The following is a 24,004-nucleotide window of genomic DNA, read 5'->3' as shown; positions in this document are numbered from 1 at the left end:
AATGGTGATAAAAACAAAGTTTCGTGGTGAGTTGGAAAAATGGTAGTAAACGCGCTTCATTTAATGGGACTTATTGTAGTTTGTCCAATTTGAGTTCCCGTAGCGTGACTTCATCAGCCACCGGACGACTACGAAGCAGACGGTTTGCATTTTGACTGTGAAGTCAATCAGAATGACAACTGTTTTACATACTGCGATGGATGGATGGAACAAAATTCATTAAAATCATACATAAAAAGCACAATGACTCTTATTACTTCGCAAATTATTCTCAACTTTCTACTTTGGTTTGTTTCTGCTTGTATGTTGAGTAAATGTTTTCCATTTCATTTAAATAACCATGACCGTGATTAGTGTCACAAACAACTTGTGACTAGCTAGCTAAATGTAATAAAGTTAATTAGTTAGTAGCTCATTGTTACAAAGACAATACATTTCCATGAAGACAGATATATAGAGTTAAGTAGTTACTGGCTAGTTGACAATTTATAATAAAGCTAACTAATACCTAGTTTTTAGTTGTATAATGTTCAAAATGTTATCCAAACTTTAAAGTGTTAACCTTGTGCCTCTGACAACAGAACCTGCCACGGCCCACTTAGGCCCGGGTTTCGGATGGGATGTGTTGTTGTGGGAACTGATTTAAAAAGGCTACTTCTTACTGGTCAGAACCTCATGCTACCTTGGATGACTAATATACAGAAGTAACTGCACTGCTTTTTCAAGGAAAATATGGTTAATGGAGTGCACTTGACTCTGATGAAACAATTCTCTGTGTGCATAATTATGCCCTAATTGTAATGCTTAGGGGAAAACTGGTGGTTTATAAAACTTGAAGCCTATTTTGTTGCGATTCCTTGACCCCCAAATTTATACTTTGACACCAAATGTGTCAGTAAAGTGATAACATAAGCAAAGACATGGGCTACAAAGTATTTTGGGAGAACTGGTGGCAGTTTTTTTCTTAAAGTGGTCCATTTCCAAGTATGATCTCACTTGTTGTGCCCTGCGACTGGCTGGCGACCAGTTCGGGGTGTAGTCTGCCTTCGCCCATTGACGGCTGGGATAGGCTCCAGCAATTCCCCGCGACCCTATATAGGATAAGCGGTTTGGAAGATGACATGACATGACATCTCACTTGTGTCTCGGGATACATTTACTTGTATGATTTGTTTAAGGTACAGTGCCAGTCAAAAGTTTGGAAACACCTTCAAATTTGAATAAGAAATTGAAGCTATTAAAACTGCACTGAAATTGAAGCTATTAATACGGATAATGCACAGCTGTGAAGGAGAGTCATCCCATGTCATAAAGCATCATCCACATCATAAAGCTGACTGAGAAAATACCAAGATGTGTAAAACTGTTATCTGGTCAAAAGGTACCTACTTTGAAATATCTAAATTAAAACATATATAAAACATTCTGTTTTGACACACATTTTTTTGGTTACCAAATAATTCCATTAATGTTGTTATCCTTTCGGCTTATCCGCTCAGGGGTCGCCACAGCGAATCAAGTGCACGCACGATTCGTATGATTGATTTGGCAAAAGCATTTTACGCCGGATGCCCTTCCTGACGCAACCCTATTAGCAGGGCGCACACACAGACACCATCACTGAGCGGGAATCGATCCCACACCTGTCTGCACACAACTCGGGCACGTGTACCACTACACTATTAGTGACAAATAATTCCATGAATAATTCTTAGTATTAATCTACAATTCAGGACATTTTTAATGAAAAAACACTGCATTAGAGGATGTTTCCAAACTTTTGACCGGTACTGCAGTGTACATCCATACCAAAGGGGACGTCTGCATGTGAAGTAAAGGCCTATTATGGGGGCTTAACCTCTCTACTACAAGTTTAATGATGTTTTTTCCGCCTCAGTGAAAGCTCCATACAAGTTAATAAAGGATGTAAACTATTTTGTGTCCTGTTTCTTTTGTTTTGTGCCAAGTTCAAAACGGTATTGTAAAAATGTTTGTGAACTTTTGCACTTGCATTTCAGAGTCTTTTGTTTAAAAGTTGAATCAATACTCCTACTTTTACAGTGTCAGTATTTTTGCTATCTGTATCCATCGATAATAATCAATTTTGTTGATTGGACGTTAAGTGCAAGTTTGGAACCGTAGGTTTTAGTTTTACTGAATCTTCTTATATCTAGTATATACTAGATTGCTCATTTTGTTATAGTAAGAGGACTGTGATTAAAAATGACGCCGTGGGACTAATATAGTAAACATACGCCTACGCATGTATTCCTTGGGCAGCAACATCCTGAAGTGTTTTTTATTGTTTGTTTTATTTTTTATTTTATGTATTTCTTTTTTTTTGCGTGTGTGTGGGGCGTGATCAACCACTTCTCATACTTCCTCTCTCGTTTGCCAGCTGTTCCTCTCCAGCAACTTCATACGTGGCTGCTGGAGGAAACGAAAAAGAAAAAAAGCTGCTCCTTCAAGGCAGCTGTGGCCGGACCATTCCTGTCTTCAGCTGCCGGCCGGGGATCCTGTCAAGTGTACGCGAGGCAGCTTCCATTAAGTTGGCCTGGATGGCAGGGACACTCTGGTGCAAAGACTGCTTCAACCCGAAGGTATTGGAAGTATAAAATGCGCTGTGTGCCACGGCACTAACTTGCAAGTGATGCTTGTGGGAGAACCGTGCACTGATTGAACGTGTCGACGCTACGCACTTTAGCATGCAAGTGTTTTTTTGTTGTTGTTTTTTTTTAATCGAGCTAGCGTTAGCTTGCTAACTTTTATGTGCATGGGTCGGAGCTATAGTTTAGAGGGACGCTGACAGAAAAGTAAAATGAAGCTAATACTCACTTGGCGCAGTGAATGTTTGATTGGGTGTGTTTAGTTTGAGTTCTTACGTATTATTGAATGAAGGCTCTATCCGCAGTATGTTATGTAATCTTTCCCTGAAACTCCTTTACGGTCGGTACACTGTCAGACAGTGATGAGAACACATGCAACTTGATTTTATCAGCATCAAATGTTTGTCTCTCAGCTCAATTTCAAGTATTTTCTTCACGTATGAAAGTTTTAACATGATGTTTTTAATTCACAGTAGTGCGAAATGATAATGGAAAAATGTCACATAGCTTCTGGAAACTGTACCTCCACGTGTTTTCACAAATTCTCCATTAAAGTTAATGAATTGCATTAAACTATTTGCACTGTAAATTCAATATAAAGCTACTGCACCGCTACTGACAACGTGTCCATAATGTTGGCCGGAAGAATTTCCTTCAGCAAACAGTTTTGCAATATCTGCGTTTAAAATAGATCTGGGAAGTACGCAAGATGTGAATAAATTCAACATTAGCTGGTAAACATCCAGTCATTCATCTTTCCACCACCCATAGACCGCGAACAGTGTTAACGTCAACTTTTACTACATACCATCAAAGCTATTCAGGGTTCTTCCTGGCTCAGATTGAGATGGAGGTGGTGCCATCCTGACCATGTGCCATGACGTGCGTGTAGGGGTGGGCGATATGGGCAAAAAAACCAACTTTTTTTTCAAAAAACTCCATCCATCCATCCATTATCTGTACCGCTTCTCCTCACAAGGGTCGCGGGGCGTGCTGGAGCCTATCCCAGCTGTCTTTGGGCAGTAGGCGGGGGACACCCTGAACTGGTTGCCAGCCAATCGCAGGGCACACAGAGACAAACATCCGCACTCACAATCACACCTAGGGGCAATTTAGAGTATCCAATCAACTTACCATGCATGTTTTTGGAATGTGGGAGGAAACCGGAGTGCCCGGAGAAAACCCACGCAGGCACGGGGAGAACATGCAAACTCCACACAGGGAGGCCGGAGCCGGGATCGAACCCACGACCTCTGAACTGTGAGGCGGACGTGCTAACCAGTCGACCACCGTGCCGCTCAAAAAACTCGATAATGATAATTTTATGATATTCTACAAAAAATACATTTAATCTGCACTTGCTTCACCGACCAATTGTGGATCGACAGCATTTGTGAACAACATGTCTTTTAAATTGCTAAATACAGCTTCTGCAAAACATAATGATATTCTATGACAATATTTAACAATAAAGAACAAAAAAATATGCATAGACTTACATTGATTTTTTTGTCATTTGTCATTTAAATGTCTCTGCTGTTATTGCATAATGATGTGACATTTTGAGCTGCAGTAAGTACTGGTATACCACTACCAACTAGAGCTCATAATGAGAAAAAGGTGTTAACTGCAGCAATCATCCATCCATCGATTATCTATAGCGCTTCTCCTCGCAAGGGTCGCGGTTAGTGCTGGAGCCTATCCCAGCTGTCTGCGGGCAGTAGGCGGGGGACACCCTGAATTGGTTGCCAGCCAATCGCAGCGCACACAGAGACAAACATCCACACTCACAATCGCACAGAGGGGCAATTTAGAGTGTCCAATCAACTTACCGTGCATGTTTTTGGAATGTGGGAGGAAACCATACCCGGAGAAAGCCCACACAGGCACGGGGAGAACATGCAAACTCCACACAGGGAGGCCGGGGCCGGGATCGAACCCACGACCTCTGAACTGAGGCGGACGTCCTAACCAGTCGACCACCGTGCCGCCTACAGCAATCTGAATGAGAAAATATGTATTTGATATGTGACGTGTGACGAAATGTCACCCAACGAGAGCAAAAAAAAAGACGTCGTCATGACAACACCCATTCTCAAACATTGCCCACCGTATTTAGAATAAAGTTGAATAACAAAAATGCTATTTACCGAAGAGTGCATTTTCCCACTCATTCATCGGTGTGATATGTAGACTTTTGACTTTGTTTGGGTGTATCCTGGCGTCAGACTAAAAAGCCGCCGTAGTTTGTGCAACATGCCTTGGGAATACAGGCTAGTTACGAATGATGCGGACTAAAAACTGACAGTGTAAACTGAATTTTAACCGATCATCCAGGATGTCACGTTTGACTTGTTCGCTAAAGTACTGAGTGTGTGTGTGCGTGAGTGCGTGCGTGCCTTTTTATTTGTTGGGTCAACTCGGCGACTGTTTTCTGAGTGTGTGTGTGTGTGTTTAAGATTTTGTTTAGCATTCTTGCGCGGTCGCCAAGTTTTCCTCGTAATCCATATGACTCGTGGTGCAACAGATTTGCTTTTCACGGTGACCGTCTTGGCACATCTAACAATGTTATTCCCACCGACGTCAGTCTTGTCAACCCCAAACCATTTACAGACTACACGGACGACGTGGACTCGCGCCTTGCTATGAATCCCCGCTCGACACTCCTCCATGTTTGAAACAGCTCGGCTGCAGTGCAGACAGAATCACGTGACCGGGTCCTGCCCTATGATTCGGCGAATGATTATCACTTCCTCCTCCTCTGCCGTCAATGCACCCTGATTTTCAGCATTTCCTCATACTTTGCGGCCGTCGACTGACTCGAGTCGCTTTTAGCGGCAGTATTAATACTCGATAATGTAAAATTACACATCGTGAAAGCAAGATTGACCATGATATCGATCGCCCACCTCTACGTGCATGTATTTTGTAAATTCAATTTACTCGCTTTCTTTTACAGGGAAGACACTTTAAGTTAAGAGTTCCAATAAGAATGACTATTATCACGTTAAAGTAATCATTTATTAACACTAGAGCCACATTTTTTAAAATGTTACTGCAAAGAGTCACAATATACATATGGGGGCACATAAGATAGACCATCATATGAGCGCACAACATATGCTAGCTTTGCTGTGTATTTGTGCTGGTGTAGCTGTTTTGTTTTTGTTTTTTTTATTTAGTGAGGTTGCCATTACGTTCGACAAAAACTATGGTAAACGAACTTCATATTTTTATTATGCTCAGATTTTTTTTTTTCCCGTCCCATTTTGAAAGTAAACTTGGTAGGCAACACTAGTCAACATTTTTTCCCCTACATCCCATTTGCATCAAAGTGTTTGACGTGTTGCCATCTGACGTCCGAACCGAGTCTCTGCAAACTTTGCAAATAACTGGTTTGCGCTTTCACCTCCGAGGAAAAGCCAAACCAAATCGACACTGTGGATGTGGAGTTTCTTTTCGGGACCAACTCTGCTTTGTGGTGACTTTCCGCTATAGCTTCCCGCTATACAAACAAAAAGGGAGGCGGGGAGTGTCACGTACGGTGAACTGTGCGTGCTGTGATTGGTTGGTCTGGTATGCGTCAGCGGCTTTGTGCCGCCATAGTGCTAAACTGTATAGAATGTGCTATGTAGACGATCAAACGCTTTGAGATCGCCAACACATTAAACCCCTTAACGATCTAATATCGCCATATCGCCCACCCCTAGTCTGTTATTCATGTTGAGGGTTCTGGTCTTGATATTTAAAGTTTGAATGCCAGTGTGTACTGTCCTCGCTAAGACATATGGTCTTAGTCCGAGCTAGACAGCGAGCTAAACTCTAGACTCTGGAGACATGATGCAAGATGCAAGATCTCCTCATAGTTGTTTTTAGCTTTTAATATAAAATCTTGACATCAATGTTTGGCAGTGTGCAAACTGCATGCAAGGATTCAAAGCAATCTCTTTCCTTTCCCCGCAACTGTTTAAAGACTTCTTCGTGCATGTACTGTATAACACGAGCACCCAACACTTCCTGCTTTACGTTGCTTGTGCCAAAATAAAAGCATGTTTTTCAAAATAAGAGTCGGAACAAATGAACCAAAACCCACTTGAAGGGCAGAACAGACAGTTTAAAGGGGACTGAGTCAAAAGAACTTCAATTTGTTTGCGGTAAATGGAATGAGTTACATCATTCATTTTTTTATTTATATTATTTTCAAGGCAACATACAGGTATTTATTTTAATGTTTAATTTGAGTTAAAAAGAAGACAATGCCCTATAATTAAATGCCCAAATTAAGTTTAGGAAGTAAAATGATTTGCATGTAATATTCAGTTGTGTTACGGAATCATCAAAACGTATGAGTGAAGGCGTACTCATAATATGACAAAAAGGCTTGGGGGTACATGAGCCAAAAAAGGTTGGGTATCCCTGATTTATGGTACACGTCAAAAGTTTGGAAACACCCTCTATTCCAGTGTTCTTTTTTTATTATTTAAAAAAAATCCTGAATTTTAGATGAATACTTAAAGCCATTGACACTATTGTGAAATATTGATGGATTTATACTTTAAACATTTTGTCAGAATTTTGGTTCTTCAAAGAAGGTGCCTTTTGACCAGACAGCAGCTTTGTCATTGTGTTATTTTCTCAGTCGGCTTTATGATGTGGATGAAGCTTTATGACCTGGAATGACTTTCAGTTTTTTATTATTAATTTTTTGACCTCCTAACACGTTTGAAGCCATTTGCTAGGACTGTATTCCCACATGATTACCTGAGGTACAGCTGCATGTCAACTCTAGTGTCTCATTAAAGCTCAGATGACTGAAGTAAAACTGCTAGGAAAAGTCTGAATATTATTTTTTAGTGTTTTTTTTCCTGATAACGTTTAAATACTTGTTTAAAAGGTACTTATTCAAAGGGGCTCCAGTTTTTTGTGGTAAATTTTACAATTATACAACAACATATGTAACAGGTTTATTCAATTTTTTTATTCAAATTTGTATTCATATTTATTTTCAAGGCAACTAATGTTCAATCGCGCAACTCAAAGCTGGCGTCTGTTATTTTAGGTGGGTTTATCTTATGAGCAGCCCCGCCAAGATAGCTTTTGTTGTGTGCAATCAATATGTCAGCAGTAGTATGGACATAAAATAACTTTCTGCACGGTGGAACAGCCCCTCCTCTCACCGGTATTTTAGCAGTTAGGCCTGTGAAGGGGAATACGTCACTGTTTAGGGCTGGGCGATATGACTTAAAAGTATATCACGATGTAAGTGTTTCATATTGGTCGATATCGATAGATGTTGCATTTTAGAAAAAAAAATAAACTATTGAAAATAATGACCCAGATAAAAATTAGTTTAGGTTATTTTATTTTAACATAATAATACTTAATCTTTAATAAGGGGTCAACGTAACTATGAAAGAGAAAGAAATAAACAGGTCAATATAAAGATTAAATAAACTCCGTTTTAAACATTATGTGTTTAGTAGATCTGGTGATATGTCTGAAAAACTGTCACAATCTAAGTATTTCATATCAGCCAGTACTGATAATTATTTATTTATTTTTTCAAAGTTAGCTGTTATTGTGTACATCTCTTATGTAGCGTAATGTGCAGTTTCTCCTCCACCAGTGCATTGTAAATGCATATTTGCATTAGGTGCTATACCCCAAAGCAGTATTGTTGATACACATACATGAGCCTTCATTCAAGGAACCATACCTTTTATTTAAATAACGCATCGACCAAAATAGGGACCCTTGCCTCAAGTTTTCCGAGTTAGCATCTTGCTGAGTCATCGGGAAGCCTTCCAGTTGTCTTTTCCGACTAGTTACTGTTTTTTTTAAATCTAACTGTAGCAAACATTGCCTATTGCATCCATTTATTCTTTTTTCCAATGTAGGAACTTGACCACTATATATAAAACAGAACATTTGATATTCTCAGAAGGAAATATTATCCTACTAATCACATTATAACAGGGTATTCCCATATTTCTCTTGCTTTTAACTGCAATGGCTAGTTTTCTGCAACATGTTAGACTGCAATATTGTTCTCGGTTTGAACCTTTTCACAAAATAAAGGAATGACAATTGAATTTACATATATTGTTCCTTTTGTTACAGAATTACAGGTTACGTGCGTTCTTTGGTCCATGGCACGGATGAAAGCTGAAGGCTGTCGAAGGCCTATCTGGGCTGTATCTGCTCTGTTTGTCATAGTCACTGTGCTGATGCTGACCTCTGAGGTGGCATCAGGCCAGAAGATGACTCAAACAGCCATGGCTCATGCAACAGCCACAGCTGCAAGACCAGGACCTAACTACACGGATGACCTTCATGGCCTCCAGGCGCTAGCAGACTTCCTAGCTAGTGAGCATGCTCACGTTTGGGTCTTGTCCCTTGTGGGCTCAGTTGTTGTAGGCCTTAGTGGGATTTTCCCCTTGCTCGTCATTCCAATTGAAGCTGGAGCAGCCCTTAAAACCGAAGGTAGGACATGTAACATGACTTGTCATATTTTGCTGTAAGCAGCTAGATGATTCTATGGTCTACAACAGGGTTAGGGAACTCCAGTTCCTCAAGAGCCATACCCTGCCTGTTTTGGATCTCTCCCTACTACAGCACACCTGATTCAAATGATCAGCTCATCAGCATGCTCGGTAGAAGTCTGAAACGATCTTTGAGGCAGGTGTGTTGTCGTAGTGGGAGATCCAAAACAGGCAGGATTGCCCGGAGTTCACTACCCCTGGTCTACAATATATTGCATAATGTTTCACGTGACATGAAAAAGTTTCACTATTACACTTTGGCTACGTCCGCTGATAGTGTAGTGGTACACATGCCTGAGTTGTGTGCGGGCAGCGTGGGATCGATTCCCGCTCAGTGACAGTGTCTATGTGTGCCCTGCGACTGGCTGGCGACCAGTTCGGGGTGTAGTCTGCCTTCGCCCATTGACGGCTGGGATAGGCTCCAGCAACTCCCCGCGACCCTATATAGGATAAGCGGTTTGGAAGATGACATGACATGACACTTTGGCTGTCTACATATGCCCAGCGATTGTGAAATGGACCTATACCATTTTTTTGTGGTTCCAGCTGCCTTAAACCAAATTTAAATCAGTAAGCTCCTCCTAGTGCTCTGTTTTAGCTTTGTGCAGATTGAATGTGAAGGACCTTTTTTTTTTTCTTTTTTTAATTGGTAGTAAAATTATTATTTTCCCTACTGAATGTGTTGGTGAACCATTTCGATTCATTCATTTTCCTTTATGAGCCAGAGATGATCTTAAATGCATCCCATTTTACTGGAGAAAATGATTTAATTTGTGAGGAGAATGAATAATAATGAAATGAAATAATGTTAGTTTTCTTTCCATCCTGCTGTGTAATTAGTGTCACACTTTTGTTATTCTCAGCTGGACACCAGAAGCTAAAGAGGCTTTTGAGCTTCGCTATCGGAGGTCTTCTTGGTGATGTATTCCTTCACCTTCTCCCCGAAGCGTGGGCGCTCTCCGGTTCTTCAGGTGGGTCACGTTCCATTAGTAAAACTAACGTTCTATCATTCATAAAATTGATTACGTTTTGTAATCATTTCTTACTCCAAATTATAAAGTCTATTTCAATGTCCTCTAACACACACCGATGGCTAATGAAACGACCTACCATGTTTATTGTCATGGAAACATGTTGCTCCTCTGTTCTGAAAAATAATATTTATCTTCTCTTTTTCCAGCCAGCAAAGAAAAACACTACATGACACAGGGCTTGTGGGTAATCACTGGCCTACTGGCATTCCTTCTCCTAGAGAAGATGTTCTCAGAACAAGATGGCCCCAAAGATCCACAATCACATTCAGACCTGAATTTCAACTCTACTGTAAGTTCTGCAGCTCACCCTCAATGCATTGCACATCAGTATATTTGTTCAAATATGCTCACTCGCACAATCTGACGAGCCCGCCCCCCGCCATAATTGGAGATACAGTACTATATCGTACGTTCTCAACATCTTTAAGAGCAACTGCACCAAGTTGACTTACATTCAAGAACTGATTCATTCATGATGTATTTGTCATGCTTTAGCCAACCCATGGGGCCTTTTGGTATCAAGTCTCTTCACAAAAGAAAGCTCTCAATCATGATGACAATGCATTCCCTCCCAATTACTCACTGTCTAGTGCTGATTGTTGCAGTCTGTGGTCCTTAAGTCCTACATTCATACAGTTGTTTTAGGTTTTCCATGAAACTGTTTCTGTCAATGACACAGTATATTGACATTTGGTATTTGGAAAAGACATTTTCACCCAAAGGTGGATGTCAATCCAAGGGGTGGTCTAATCAGTGTGGCTTTTTTCTCTCTCCTGCAACACAGTCAAATTCAGTTTGCAGCGGAAAGGCTAGTGTGTTACATGGAAATGGGCCTCATACTGAGTCACAGAAATGCTCCAAGCAGCAGTGTCTGCAGGGAACATCTGAGAAAGTCAAGGTATGTATGCTGATCAGTTATAAGCAAACAATAATTAAGAATAAATAAATGGCCATGATGAAGTGTATGCCTGTGTTCTAGATGCGCTCTAGATCAGTGTTTTCAAACTTTATTTGAGTCAAGTCACATTTATTTCATTGAAAAAATCCCATGGCACACCACCAACTGAAATTGTGAAAAAAAAGCTCATTTTAACAATATGTGTTACATTGTTTGAGTAAGCATTTTTTAACATTGAAGAATGACGTTATATTATAAACGTCTTGAATAGGAATTAAATAAACACAAAGAAATAAGTATTTTATAATGTTTCATATTGATACTTGCTCAGTGTGAAACATGGGCCTGTTTGGATAAACATGCGTCACTAATTCGCTTGTATCTAAACAAAGACAATTAGCTACCTGCTGCTGCCGTATGACCAAATGCTTCAAGCTAATACGTTGCACTTATTACAGTCTCTTATTTTTCTAGTTTTTTGGGGGGAGGAAAAAAAATCCTATTGTCAATATTCTGTTTTAGGGCTCAACTGTCGCACTCATAAAACATTTTCATTAATGACTTGTGCAGGCAATGTTTTAAGTAACATTTTAGCAATCCTAAGTGTTATGCAACTTCGCTAACTAGGAGTCCACTTATATTACATGTGTGAAATATAAGTCTTGCACTTTCAAATCTTTACTTGCTGAGCTGAGGTCTCTTAGCATGATGCTGGCATTTGATTTTATGTCACGTATCATGGCTAGGTTTAATCAGAGTTAGTGGAAATCAACCCAAACATATTTTTTTCAGAATACAGTATGTTCTATGCAGGCCCAATAGTTAAAACAAATCACTCTGATTAATATTGTGTTTGTGGAATATGAGTTAAGCAGCAAAAGCCACCCTTTTTTAGCCATCTCAGGGGGTGGCCATTTGTTGACTGAAAATGACATCACAGATGCTGAGGGCTCAGATAACAACCAATCATGGCCCAGCTTCAGAGAACAGGTGAGCTGTGATTGGTCGTTACCTGAGCCCTGAGTAACTGTGATGTCCTTTTCAGTTGACAGAAGTGACAAAATGCCCGCCCCCAGAGATGGCTAAAACAGGTGGATTAATTTCTATTCCACAAATGCAATATTTACAAGAATGCCTTGTTTCAACTGGTGGGCCTGCATAAAACATATATAATATGTTTGGGTTGACTTTCTCTTTAAGATAAGCAAAAAAAGTGTGGTCTTACTGAAAGCTAAGCTACTTTCACTGGTGATTGGTTGAAGCTGTTGTCCTACCACATAAACTATACGTGTGCAATGAAATACATTTTAGAGAGGGTAGGGGGCAAATTAACAGATACAAAATCACCAATGGACAAATAAAGTTACAGTCTGTAACACCACTGTCTCTATAGTTTCAATCATCCAGCTTCTACATTGGCCACAAAAGTCAAGAAGAGACGTTAAGTGCAAAAGAAATGCCAAATGTTCAGGTTGCATCAGCACAGAATGCGTGCTCTTCCGTGCCTTGCCCAGTTGACATTTCCTGGCCCATCACTGGAACAGTTTTAAATATGCACTTGAGTGCTAATGGTTGTGGTAATCATCAACTAAGGTGCGGTGATATGCATTGTCAGCACACGGCTCATGTTGGGTGTGTCTTATTTAAATGTCATTACTAGTTTTTTCATTTATCTGGGATCTCGGGTGCAATCAATTTGGGTACGGAGACACCCTAATTTCACAATGATGCAACTGAAAAAGAATCTGAGGTTGCACCATGTGCAAACTTTCGATGGAAGGTGGAAAAAAGTCTCCTTGACTCTAAATCCTCACGCAACGGACACACATATTATTTATTTATTTATTTCGCACTTTATTGAACACTCAACACGGCAGACTACTAACTCTTGCGGGTAAACTCGTGGAATTGCTCCTCTGCCACGCAATAAACTGACAGACACTCACAGTGTGGTGAAATAAAAACAATGTGGGACAATATCATTGCCATCGGTGGGACATAGAAGTGTACAACACAGGAGAAGTGAGGAAGTATCTGTGTGTATGTGGGAAGTGTATTGACCATATTGGGCGCTCCTAAGACCATAATAATTGCCTTGGTGGCGGCGAATAGGCTACAAGCCATACCAATTGCTAAGCTAACCTAAGATTGACACGGCTAGCACAGTTAACACTGCAATTAAGTGCTTGGGTGAGATGTATTTGCTTTTTCAAACAGGGCGGTATCAGATTTTTTTTCCCCCACCAGAATCCTAACTTTCCCATGAAATTCTTGAATAATATTATAGGAGGATACCTTATCATTTGCAGAGTCTGCAGAGTGGGGTTGCTCAGAGCGTTGCTAAGTTTTTGATTGTTCTTTTTTCCTCTCCAAACACACATTGCACTTTGATGAAGCAAAGACTGTTGTTGGCCGGGGTTGCCAAATAATGGCTTAATTATGCCTAATTAAGGCTGGTTTACAGTGTGTTTAGCTGGGTTTTTGCTAGACTCTTGAACAAAAATGGACTGCCGTTCAAAAATCGTTCATTGGCCTCAAAATGACCTCGTTGATGAAAACGTTCACAAAGCAAAACTACACTACGCTCAGTTCACATTCACCCAAAATATGAACGTGTTCATGAACTTTTGTTTTTTGTACAACACTGGACAGAGCTAAGCAATCACCTTTGATACATGAGTTTACCACCACAACAGCTAATGGCGAACTGTCAGCAGGTCATTTTCATTCAGAGAGAAATTCTTGTCTTAAAACTTGTAGCGTAATCCTAGCCTAATTGATATAATGTATGACCTCACCAACTGTATTTCAGACAAGTGGCTACCTTAACCTACTGGCCAACTGCATTGACAACTTTACACATGGACTGGCTGTCGCAGGGAGCTTCCTTGTAAGCAAGAAGGTGAGCAACTGTGTGCATGTCATTAAAAAATGTGGATGTTAAACGTTTGTATGATTTTGAGTAATAGGCCACGTATTTAGTGCTTACTAATGCATGCTTGGTTGACACTAGCAGGGCACAGCATTTTGTATACAGTACGTGCATAATTAAATGTAAATACTATATGTACATTTTGTTTGTACAGGCACAGCAATTTTCACAGAGATGACTAATAAAATGCTTCATATAGTTATCATATAAAGTCATACATACAAATACAGGATCACAATTTAAAGTTTCAACAAGAAAAAAACGAATAAATGTAAATAGAATAATTTAAACAATCTTGTTTTATTGGAATGCCCGCTGAAACAAATGTGATGTGTTTTCACAAAATCAGGCGTATTTCTCCAAAAATAAAACGTGAGATATTCGTGTATTCTAATGCTACACTTAATTCCCTTTAAAATGACGTATAATACATGGAAGTACCTAAAAATGTACAAAGTTACAGCAATTTGGATGTGGGCAGGTTGAAATGGCTCATTTTGAGAAAAACGCGTTTCAAGTTTGGCACATACATCTTTCAATGTAACCAGTACCTTAGGAAAAAGATATTGACCCCAAACTTTCAAGAAGTGTTGAAAGACCACTCGGAAGTAAATTCCAATAGTAAGTAAGGAAATCACCTCCGATTTTTGTTTTGTTTTTTTAATCCGAGAAAGTTTGACATCAACATATGAAATAGGGCAAAAATGATGATTTGGCCTCAACTCAGAACAACTTTGATGATTCCATTAAGCTTACAATTCATTTCCTGAGGCATCATCTGCCAAAGTTTGCTTGTTTTCTTGTTGCTACTTCTGTGTTTTTTTTTCTTCTTGCTTTTAATGAGGTCAATTTACCGCAATGGGAAATGTGAAGAATTTTGTGTCACAATATTGTTTGCCTTTTTGTGTGGCCTGCGACAAGAAAGTCAGATATTTTATCAGGATATTATATCTCAAATTAATTTGTCCACATAAAGAAAGTAGAAATGATTTGATGGTTCAACACATTTTTTTTTGTGCATTCAATACATTCAATACATAAGGAACACATCAACTCTTTACACATACTGTCCACTATTTGCACATTAGTCCAAATATGCGCTGTGTGCATTGTGGCCCGGGCTGGAAGGACAATCACAAACAATCATCCTTTCATCTTAAAGGTGAACAGTGTTCATGTTGTATTTTATTTTCATCCCTCTTAAAACCGCCTAAAGTGGAAATTTAGAACTCTCTCATGTCAGCAGACTGCTCGTCACTGACAGTGATGTTTCATCATGCGTTGCATGACATGACGCCATCGAGGAGCGATCAAAGCAGTACATTATTTACATTATATTATTCCATACAAGGCATTTCAATTAAAAACTTTTCCAATAAATATTTAGTGGAAAAACTTTTCATTGCATGCATATGTCGACTCGTCTCTCTCAACTGGTGGGAGGTGCCTATCCCGTGCTTGCATGTAAACAGAGGAGCATTTAAATATCAAATGTGAAGTAAATTTGGCCAACCGTCTTTTGATTAATACTAACGGCTAGAAATATTTCAAGCATACTTTTGTTCGTTTTTAGTTGACGCGACCCACCCAGATTCAGAATTAGACCCATAGCAACGCGCTTAACAATGAAAATGCATATGTTCGGCAATCTCCGCCAATGTTCGGCGAATAACGTCATTTAAAGAGATTGAGTTGCCAGTCTGCCATTGTACTACTTTGTCGATTGTCCCGTTAACTTCTCTTTGCCATTATCGCGTTTTTTGACGAAATGCCTCAGCGCTGTGTGGCGATGCATTGTTCCCATTCAGACCAACGGTTGTCTGAGTTCGCTCTCCAACGGGTTGCGCAAGCGAGCGCCCCGATCAAAACCTCTGCAATGCAAAGCACTGAAGAAAGAGAAGACCACATCCAAATTGTCTGTTATCTTATTTATTTATTGAGTAAATGTAGCACACTCCAAACAGCTAATCAAACACCACGTGACATTAGATTATGGCGCGTACATATTTGTGCCTTTTTTCTGACATGTTATGAACCAAACCAGTAACTGAATATTATTCATTTATGTTTGAAATAATGTCCTGTTTTTCAATAAGAGGATGAAAATTTACACTTTTTTAATCCGATATCGGTTAATCAACAAAATAATGAACAGTTCAATGGAGTATTAAGATAATTGCCAGAACCAACCCTAATTTCATCACAGTTAGTTATTCTTAAAAAATAGTTAAATATGAGCTGACATTATGATTTGAACCCATTTGTAGCGTTGTACCACTTATTGTACATAAAATTACATCATCAGTGCCAAGTGTTGTAAATGTATTCAGTATTTGAACTTAAATGCTCATTTTTATTCAGATTCCTTCTTGTATAACTATTAAATTACAAAATGGGCTATCAGCAGAAATACGGCCTGCTATCCAATGAGTAGATGACCATATACAGTATCTTTGCTGGAACAAGTCAAGTCCAGCTGGTGTGACATAAGGCTACCAGCAGGAGCTCGTGATGTATGCGCCAGAGAGGAAGTTAGCTAGATGTCTCAAACACGCACACACAAAAACGCTCGTCATTTCACTGGTGCACTTGTGCAAACTATTGCCATATAACATAACATGAATGCTATGGCTGAAACGACCAGAGGTAATTTTCCAGAATCTTTGTTGAATACAGAATAGTCAAAGGAATTTCATCAATCATACTTTGCTTGCAGGTTGGCTTTCTTACCACCTTTGCCATCTTGCTTCATGAAATCCCACACGAGGTGAGATTCTCAGACCGGAATATATTGGACAAATAAATGCCTTGATTTCTGTTAACCCACATTTGCCTTAGAGCGGAAGTCAACGCAAACCTTTTTTTTCAAAATTATGTTCCCGGCAGGGCCACTATTGAATCACAGCATTCTGATTAATTTTGAATTTGTGGAATAGAAGTTAAGCAGCAAAATGCACTCGTTTTTAGCCATCTCTGGGGGCGGCCATTTTTTCTTCTGTTGACTGAAAATGACATTACACTGACCTGTTTTCTGAATCTGAGCCGTGATTGGTCGTTGTGAGCAGTTGTGTGGTCATTTTCAGTCGACAGAAGACAAAATGGCTGCCCCCGGAGATGGCTAAAAACGAGTGGATTAACACTTATTCGACAAACGCAATATTTATCAGAATGCATCGTTTCAACTAACGGGCATATTCTTGAAAAAAAAAATGTTAGCGTTGACTTTCTCTTTAAGTTTCGAGCAGTAAATTAAATGCCCGCCACCGGGATGTGAAGTCGCTGAAGCTTTAGCCACTGCAGCCCTATGAGACATGTCATTGTCCACAGGTGGGTGACTTTGCCATTTTGCTCCGAGCCGGGTTCGACCGGTGGAGCGCTGCCCGTCTGCAGCTGTCCACCGCACTGGTTGGTGTCCTGGGGGCTTGCTTTGCTTTATGTTCTCAGTCACCAAAAGGCACAGGTAGGATATTTTCCGGATTTAGGAATACATTGCACCAAACATCACGTGAACTACAGCGTTGGTCTGCCATGTTTAGAAAATGCTACTTCCTGGATACTTCCATTCACCTCTGGAGGCTTTCTCTACATTGCCTTGGTGAATGTAGTTCCTGACCTGCTCGAGGAATCCAGTTTGAGGTATGGTACATACGACATTCACCATCAATAGAATATTTATGACATGTCTCTGAATCTGAGTGTGAAAGCTTTTTATTTTTTTATTTTTGTAGGCACTCCCTACTTCAGACCCTGCTCATTTTCAGTGGTGTGGCGGTCATGGCTTTCCTGTCAACCATCGTTTGAACGCTGAGGGCTGCTCTTCTTGCTGGAGTACCAAACAGAGAGACAAAAAACAAACACAAGCAGGACATCCTCCCTACTTCCTATCGGATAACGGTTATTCATGAACGCTTGCAATCTTCCTAATAGTCACATTACACCATCTGGATATTGTCATGCGTCGTGGTATGCCTAAACCAATGTCTGACAAAAATTGCACTTTAAATCGATGTCTAACTCATTCTTGAGATGGGACATTTTTATTTGACGTTGTACCACGTGCCAGCTCTAAATACCAAGGGAAAGATGATGATTTATATGGAGTTCTGTTACCAAGTTGCCTTAAAATGTGGTGTGTGTGTGCATGTGTGCGTGCGTGTGTATGTGTGTGTATGTATCTATCAAGCAATCCTGTTTTGCACATATGGTTATGGTGCTACATGCAACCCAATCCAGTAGATCCAGTACATTTTAAAAATGTATTTATCCTAAGCAAAAAAAAGTGTATTGTTGCTGCATATTTATTTAAAAAAAAAAAAAAGAAAGAAAAAAAGCGAGAACCGCAGCATATGGTCAGTGCACCACTGCACCTGCAACATTTGGTTCTGAATGTCAACATGCACGTCACCAAAGTCAATTTTATGTTTTACCTACCTACATCGTCTCATAACAATAAGACTAATTGCAGCTTTGAGGATGACTAGCAGCCTCCCGAAAAGGCTATTTATGAACCTGACACAATTATTTACGGTTTTGTTTGTTTGTTTTTAACCCCCCAATGCAGGCACAGGGGTCACAGGGTTAGCACGTCCACCTCACAGTTCTGAGGTTGGGGGTTTGAACCTAACCTCCTCCCACATTGCAAAAACGTGTGTTAGGTTCAATGAAGACTCCAAATTGTCCTAAGGTGTCAAAATGTCTTGCTCCAAATGACCCCCTCTGACTTCTAATTTTCTGGAGAAAATGAACTATAAATTGCACACATCTTTGTCAAGACAGTTCACTTAATGCTTTGTTGAAAAAAAGTACCGCACTGGCGTTAACTGCTTGGAGACCATCATGATCTGCGCCTGTGTAAGAAGCCAAATTGCATTATATCACACAAGGTTGCTGCTTACGTGTAAAGTGTTTAATGGAATTGAAGGGAGATGGCATGGAGCTGGTGCGTTCACTCCGGTCCCTTTCCTTCAGCTTATTTGGCAAGCATGTGTTGCCATAACGACTCCGCCGCAGGTTGTCTACTTTAGTCATCAGCCTATGAGGTACGCATTGTCTGCGGGAGGCTTTTCAGTCACGGAACACAAGGACAACAAACAAACACTCCACATTTGAGTGGAACGTGGTGCCAAATTAGCATAAAAAATAACCAGACGAAGTCGTGACAAGCAATGACAAGATGCTTTATTGTTCAACTCAAATATTTTGTCACCAAATGATATTAGAAGATTTTGTAAGTGCCTCCATTCTCAGGGCTGTATAAGTATTTGGACATGTTGCTTAATTCTGAAGAGAGCTATTTTTAATACTTTAATGAAAGTCACTCGTGGCCAATGGTCCTCACTGTATTCTGGTGAGGTTTTGCCAATTTTTTTTCTTTCTTTTTTTCACCATCCACCTTTGTCTTCAGTAAGAGAAAAGCATGCTCCTTTGGCTTTAAGTTCAGACCGGACCGGATTTGTCCTTTGAAGAATGCAATGTACAATTTCACATGATGTGCGATTTTCTATCCTATACTTTGAACATCTTTCTGATACAAGTATATCTTTGTTGATCAATCAACAAATATCAACCTATCAAATACAATGTGGCATAGCAAGGCATAGTCGATCCTTTCTGGTCACGTCGCATCTGGTTTTCTGCTTAGATATGGTCCTGCTGGTTTATACCTTATTAAAAACTCTTCTGTATTAAAGGTGTCTCTAGACTGTTGTGTTTACAATGATAAAAATACCCACCTTCTCCACAATAAAATTCCTTATGCTTTTATTTTTTGTTGTATTCAATAAAGAAAGCATTGTGTTATCATCAAGTGTAAAGCAATTTAAGACTATTTGATGACAAAGATATTCTTCAATGGCACCTGCATGTTCTCATCCATTAAAACGTTCCGTTACTGATGGAGTGAAACCAGACCTTTTATTTCAACCCCCCCCCCCATCCCCCAAATGCATTGTGGTGGTGTACAAAGGCAAAATCATTAATACTACCTCCCAAGTTGCGTCATTCCGAACCTGTACATTTAGTGTCCACCACTAAACCCTTCCCTTCAGACCCTTATTTGGGAGCCTGGTTGGCCATTCACGCGAGGTGGCGAACATAGACGCTCGAGTAGAGATTCTGGTTCCTCCCGTAAGTCCGCTTTTTCCAAGTCGCATCATTCCGAACCTGTACCCTTAGTGTCCACCGCTAAACCATTCCCTTCAGACCCTTATTTGGGTGCCTGGTTGGCCATTTACACGAGAGCCCCGCGGGGTGGCGAACATAGACGCCCGAGTAGAGATTCTGGTTCCTCCCGTAATTCAGCCTTTCCAAGTCACGCCATTCCAAACCTATACCCTAGCCACTTCACTCCCCGCCTTCTTCTGTACCTCGTTCACTGCGTAGTTCTTCACCTAGTACCGTTCATCCTGTTTCTTCTAGTTTACCTTCCTCACTAGCTGTACTTCCAACCCCTCGTGTCTCTTGTGCTTCCCAAACTCTATGGTGTCAGGTGGATGAGGGAGCGTACTGTGCCAGCACCTCAGCAAATGCAGGCCCCTATCCCAGTGCCTTGGCAGTGCCAGGCCCCCTTCCCGGGTACCCTTGTGCCGTCCGTCTATCCGACTTTTTGTCCGGCCAGACCAAATGGAAATTGCCTATAGGCCGGTCCGTCTAGCATTTTAAATGGGCTTCCGTTAGCGTTTCCGTCTACACACTTTGACCAAAGTCCACTAGCACAAATGTGGGCCGCTGAAACTGATGCTGCATTCACACCAACTGCATTGGGAGCGTTTCTGGTGGCGCGTTTCAATTGGAGTCAATGCGGCGCAAATGATAAGTTTGAAGCAGTGGAACGTGGAGCGAAGCACCGTAACTCCGCCAATTCGCCCCTTTCGTCATGTATAAAACAAATGAACTTTTTTGCCATTTCGCCTCGCGCCAGTCAATCAGCATCGGGCATACTACATACTACAGTTCTTGAACTTTACCAAAACAGCAATATTGTTAGCATTAGCAAAGTGTGTCGGCCATTTGATTGGGATGTTGAAAAATGCTGTCATCATCTACTACCAAGCGAAGCCCCTCTCCTCTCCGATGTGCACGAATGAGCGGCTGCAGCATTCAGGTTTCAAATTTCCTGCGGTCAAACGCGACCGAATGGAGCGAAGCGGAACACTTCATCCGCGTTTGGTGTGAACGTAGCATGAAACTTATGCCCAGCCTGAACCCATGCTGTCTTTACCAGAGTGTCCATCAGTGACATACTGGGACCAAGGGCGCGTTCAGAAATTCACTCAAACACCCATCCTCTACTCTGAGTATGTGTGAGTTTGGAAAGGCAGAGTGTGCTCCACTCCCAGTCATTTCTGAATGCAGCCTATGTTGTAAAACAATCAGGAGCTCGGCTTGAACTGCTCCCATCTGTGCTACTTGACACACTGGCGCACCTTGCTCCCAGTCGGAGCGCCTAGTACGCACACTGAGACGCGGTCATTGTTGCACTCTGAGTTTCCGGACAGCAAATTCGAGCAGCGCACTGAATTTCCAAACGGTAGGAGTGAACCAGTGTGCGCTCCAAGCATATCTCTAAAAGCGCCCCAAAATTCGGTCCGGAAAAATTCGTCTTCGGGATGCATGCCCCTGGTGTCCACTATAACATCAGTAATACTCTGAATAACATTGACTTGAATAATTGTGTTAAGGCTGAAGCCTTCACACAGTGGAGCGGCCGTTTTAGAACATTAGGTATGCCCTGCATTCTCGTCCCTGGGCCTCCCCAGTGGGGCAGCTGTCTTGGACATAACATTAGGTGCACTCCACATTCACACCCCTAGGGCTCCCCAGTGGGTCTGCCGTCTTGGACATAATATAAGATACACCCTGTACATTGAACAGGAAGTGACCCGGAAGTGCCCCAAAATCAACAGCAAGTGCCTCAAATTGAACAGGAAGTAACCCATTAGCGCCCCAAAGTCCCAGGAGTGCCTTAAATTGAACAAGAAGTCACCTGGAAGTGCCCCAAAATCAACAGTAATTGCCCCGAGTCGAACATCAATTAAGTGACCCGGAAGTGCCCCAAAATCAACAGGATGTGCCCTAAGTCAAACTGGAAGTGACCCAGAAGTGCCCCAAATTCAAGAGTAAGTGACCTTGAAGTGCACCAAACCTAACAGGAAGTGCCCAAAATCAAACAGAAAGTGACCTAGAAGTGCCGGACTATGTGAATACAAACACCACAGTCAAAACGAGCGATGCGGACAGTTTTCACAAACCATCCCACACTAGTTATGTAACGTTGGGTCCCAAGCCAGTGTTCGTATAGCTAGCAAAACTGAAAGGTTGGCTTAACTCTCTGTGGGTTTTGGAATGACAAATGAAGTTAGTCATTGTTGTCATTGTTGTGTCTTCATTCCGTGATGTGCAAACCGTGCGTTTTTCCATCCATTTGGTCCAACGCCATGGGCAAAATAATCCATTACTGTAATTCAAATTACTGATACTCGAAGTTGCTCCGAAAGAGACTGTTGGTGTTTACATGGCCACATCACGCTAACAAGTAGTGTTGAACGATTCAGTGAACAAATCTCTTGAACGGTTCTTTTTAATGAACTGATTCTAAGGATTCAGTTCACTTAAAAGAACTGTCATGCCCATACTAACAAGTGATCCAACTGGGTTGGCGTAAATGAAACAAAACTCTCTTTTTTTCTCTCTCGTTTTAAATAAGGAAAACTGTGTTTGAATGCAGATTTAAAACGAGAAACAAGGTGACTTGTCTAGTCATGAGGTTCACCTCTAAGACGAGTCACTTAGATACCAAGTCCCAAGTCAAGTCATTCGCAAGTTTTTAGCAAGCAAGTCGCAAGTCCTAAAAATAGAAGCTCGAGTCTGACTCGAGTCAAATCATGTAACTCGAGTCCAACCATCTCTGCCAGAAGAGCCACAAAATTAACAGAAAGTGCGCCAAATTGAACTGGAAGTTGTCTTGAAGTACCCCAAAACACCCAAAATTGTAATATATTTGGGTTTTCTGCTCTAATTTCTACATTTTTGACCGATTCAAATTGTTCTGACTTTCAAGTGTTCAACTTATCCTACAAAATATCAAAATCAAAGGTCAAAATGATTTTTATCTTCTCTAATTTCTACATTTCTAACCGATTCAAACATTCACACTTTAAACAGTTGATCTTATCAGTACTGCATTTTTTCCTTCAAAATTTCAAAATAAAATAAAAATTATAGGCTATCTATATATTTTTTTGTTTTTCTCCTCTTATTTCCACATTTTTGATCCATTCAATCTGTTCCAAGTTCAAACTGTTCAGGTTATCTCCACTGCCAATATTTTTTTCTAAATTTCAAAATGAAAGACAAAATGTATGATTTTTTTTTGTTTTTGTCATCTAATTTTAAAATTTGTAGATATTCACTCCCAGTGGCCACATATTTAACCAATTGAAACTATTCAATCTTCAACATGTTTAGCCCATTCCAGGTCATTTTACTTTTATATGATCTTTCCACGTCATTTAATATCATTCCATATCATTCCATATCATTCCAAATCATTCCACAATTTGTCTCTCAGCCTTCACACATAATCTCTACTGAAATTGCATTTTCTAGTGGTTTGAAACAAGTTGTTTTTCAATTTGCACTCTGGTTGTTTTTATCTCTATCGTATTTGTGTATAGCGACTGTAGCCTTGCCATAACCATTTATTTGTGCACACCTGCGGGTCACTTCGGAAATAAACATTTTTTCATTATTTTTTAATGATTGTAGAACTAACAATTGCCTCTTGAATATGTAAGTCAACCAAGGCAAGGCTGGCTTTCTAAGTCCATTACAGTATACTTCATAGTGTCCGCAGATCGATTCTTTTGCTTTTGATCTGACGTGACTTTTTCTGCTGTTTTCAAGTGTCTATTGTTGTATATAGTATTTTGTGTTTTAATTTATTGCTTTCACTTGTTATATTATTGTTGCTATTTTGTTGTTGTAATGTGAAG

The 24,004-nt window shown here is 40.4% G+C and overlaps 1 protein-coding gene across 1 annotated transcript; it reads left to right on the top strand.

Moving 5' to 3' along the window:
* Positions 1-2,368: 2,368 nt before the first annotated feature.
* Positions 2,369-19,701, top strand: slc39a13 (solute carrier family 39 member 13). The gene is made up of 10 exons (XM_086026915.1): positions 2,369-2,600; positions 8,727-9,089; positions 10,012-10,119; positions 10,329-10,471; positions 10,967-11,080; positions 13,893-13,982; positions 16,729-16,779; positions 17,340-17,472; positions 17,549-17,648; positions 17,741-19,701. The coding sequence occupies exons 2-10, from the start codon at positions 8,756-8,758 to the stop codon at positions 17,811-17,813; spliced, it is 1,146 nt and encodes a 381-aa protein (XP_085883041.1). The 5' UTR covers positions 2,369-2,600; positions 8,727-8,755; the 3' UTR covers positions 17,814-19,701.
* Positions 19,702-24,004: the final 4,303 nt, after the last annotated feature.

Source organism: Filicampus tigris, chromosome 3, assembly GCF_054856515.1.
Source record: "Filicampus tigris isolate MCC_2025a chromosome 3, RoL_Ftig_1.0, whole genome shotgun sequence".
Classification (NCBI taxonomy): domain Eukaryota; kingdom Metazoa; phylum Chordata; class Actinopteri; order Syngnathiformes; family Syngnathidae; genus Filicampus; species Filicampus tigris.
This window is presented reverse-complemented; position numbering and strand designations above follow the sequence as displayed.

Coding starts and splice junctions, on each gene's coding strand:
- slc39a13 (XM_086026915.1), top strand. CDS start 8,756: ATGGCACGGATGAAAGCTGAAGGCTGTCGAAGGCCTATCTGGGCTGTA. Junction 16,780..17,339: donor TTCATGAAATCCCACACGAG/GTGAGATTCTCA, acceptor CATTGTCCACAG/GTGGGTGACTTTGCCATTTT. Junction 17,473..17,548: donor TCAGTCACCAAAAGGCACAG/GTAGGATATTTT, acceptor TGCCATGTTTAG/AAAATGCTACTTCCTGGATA.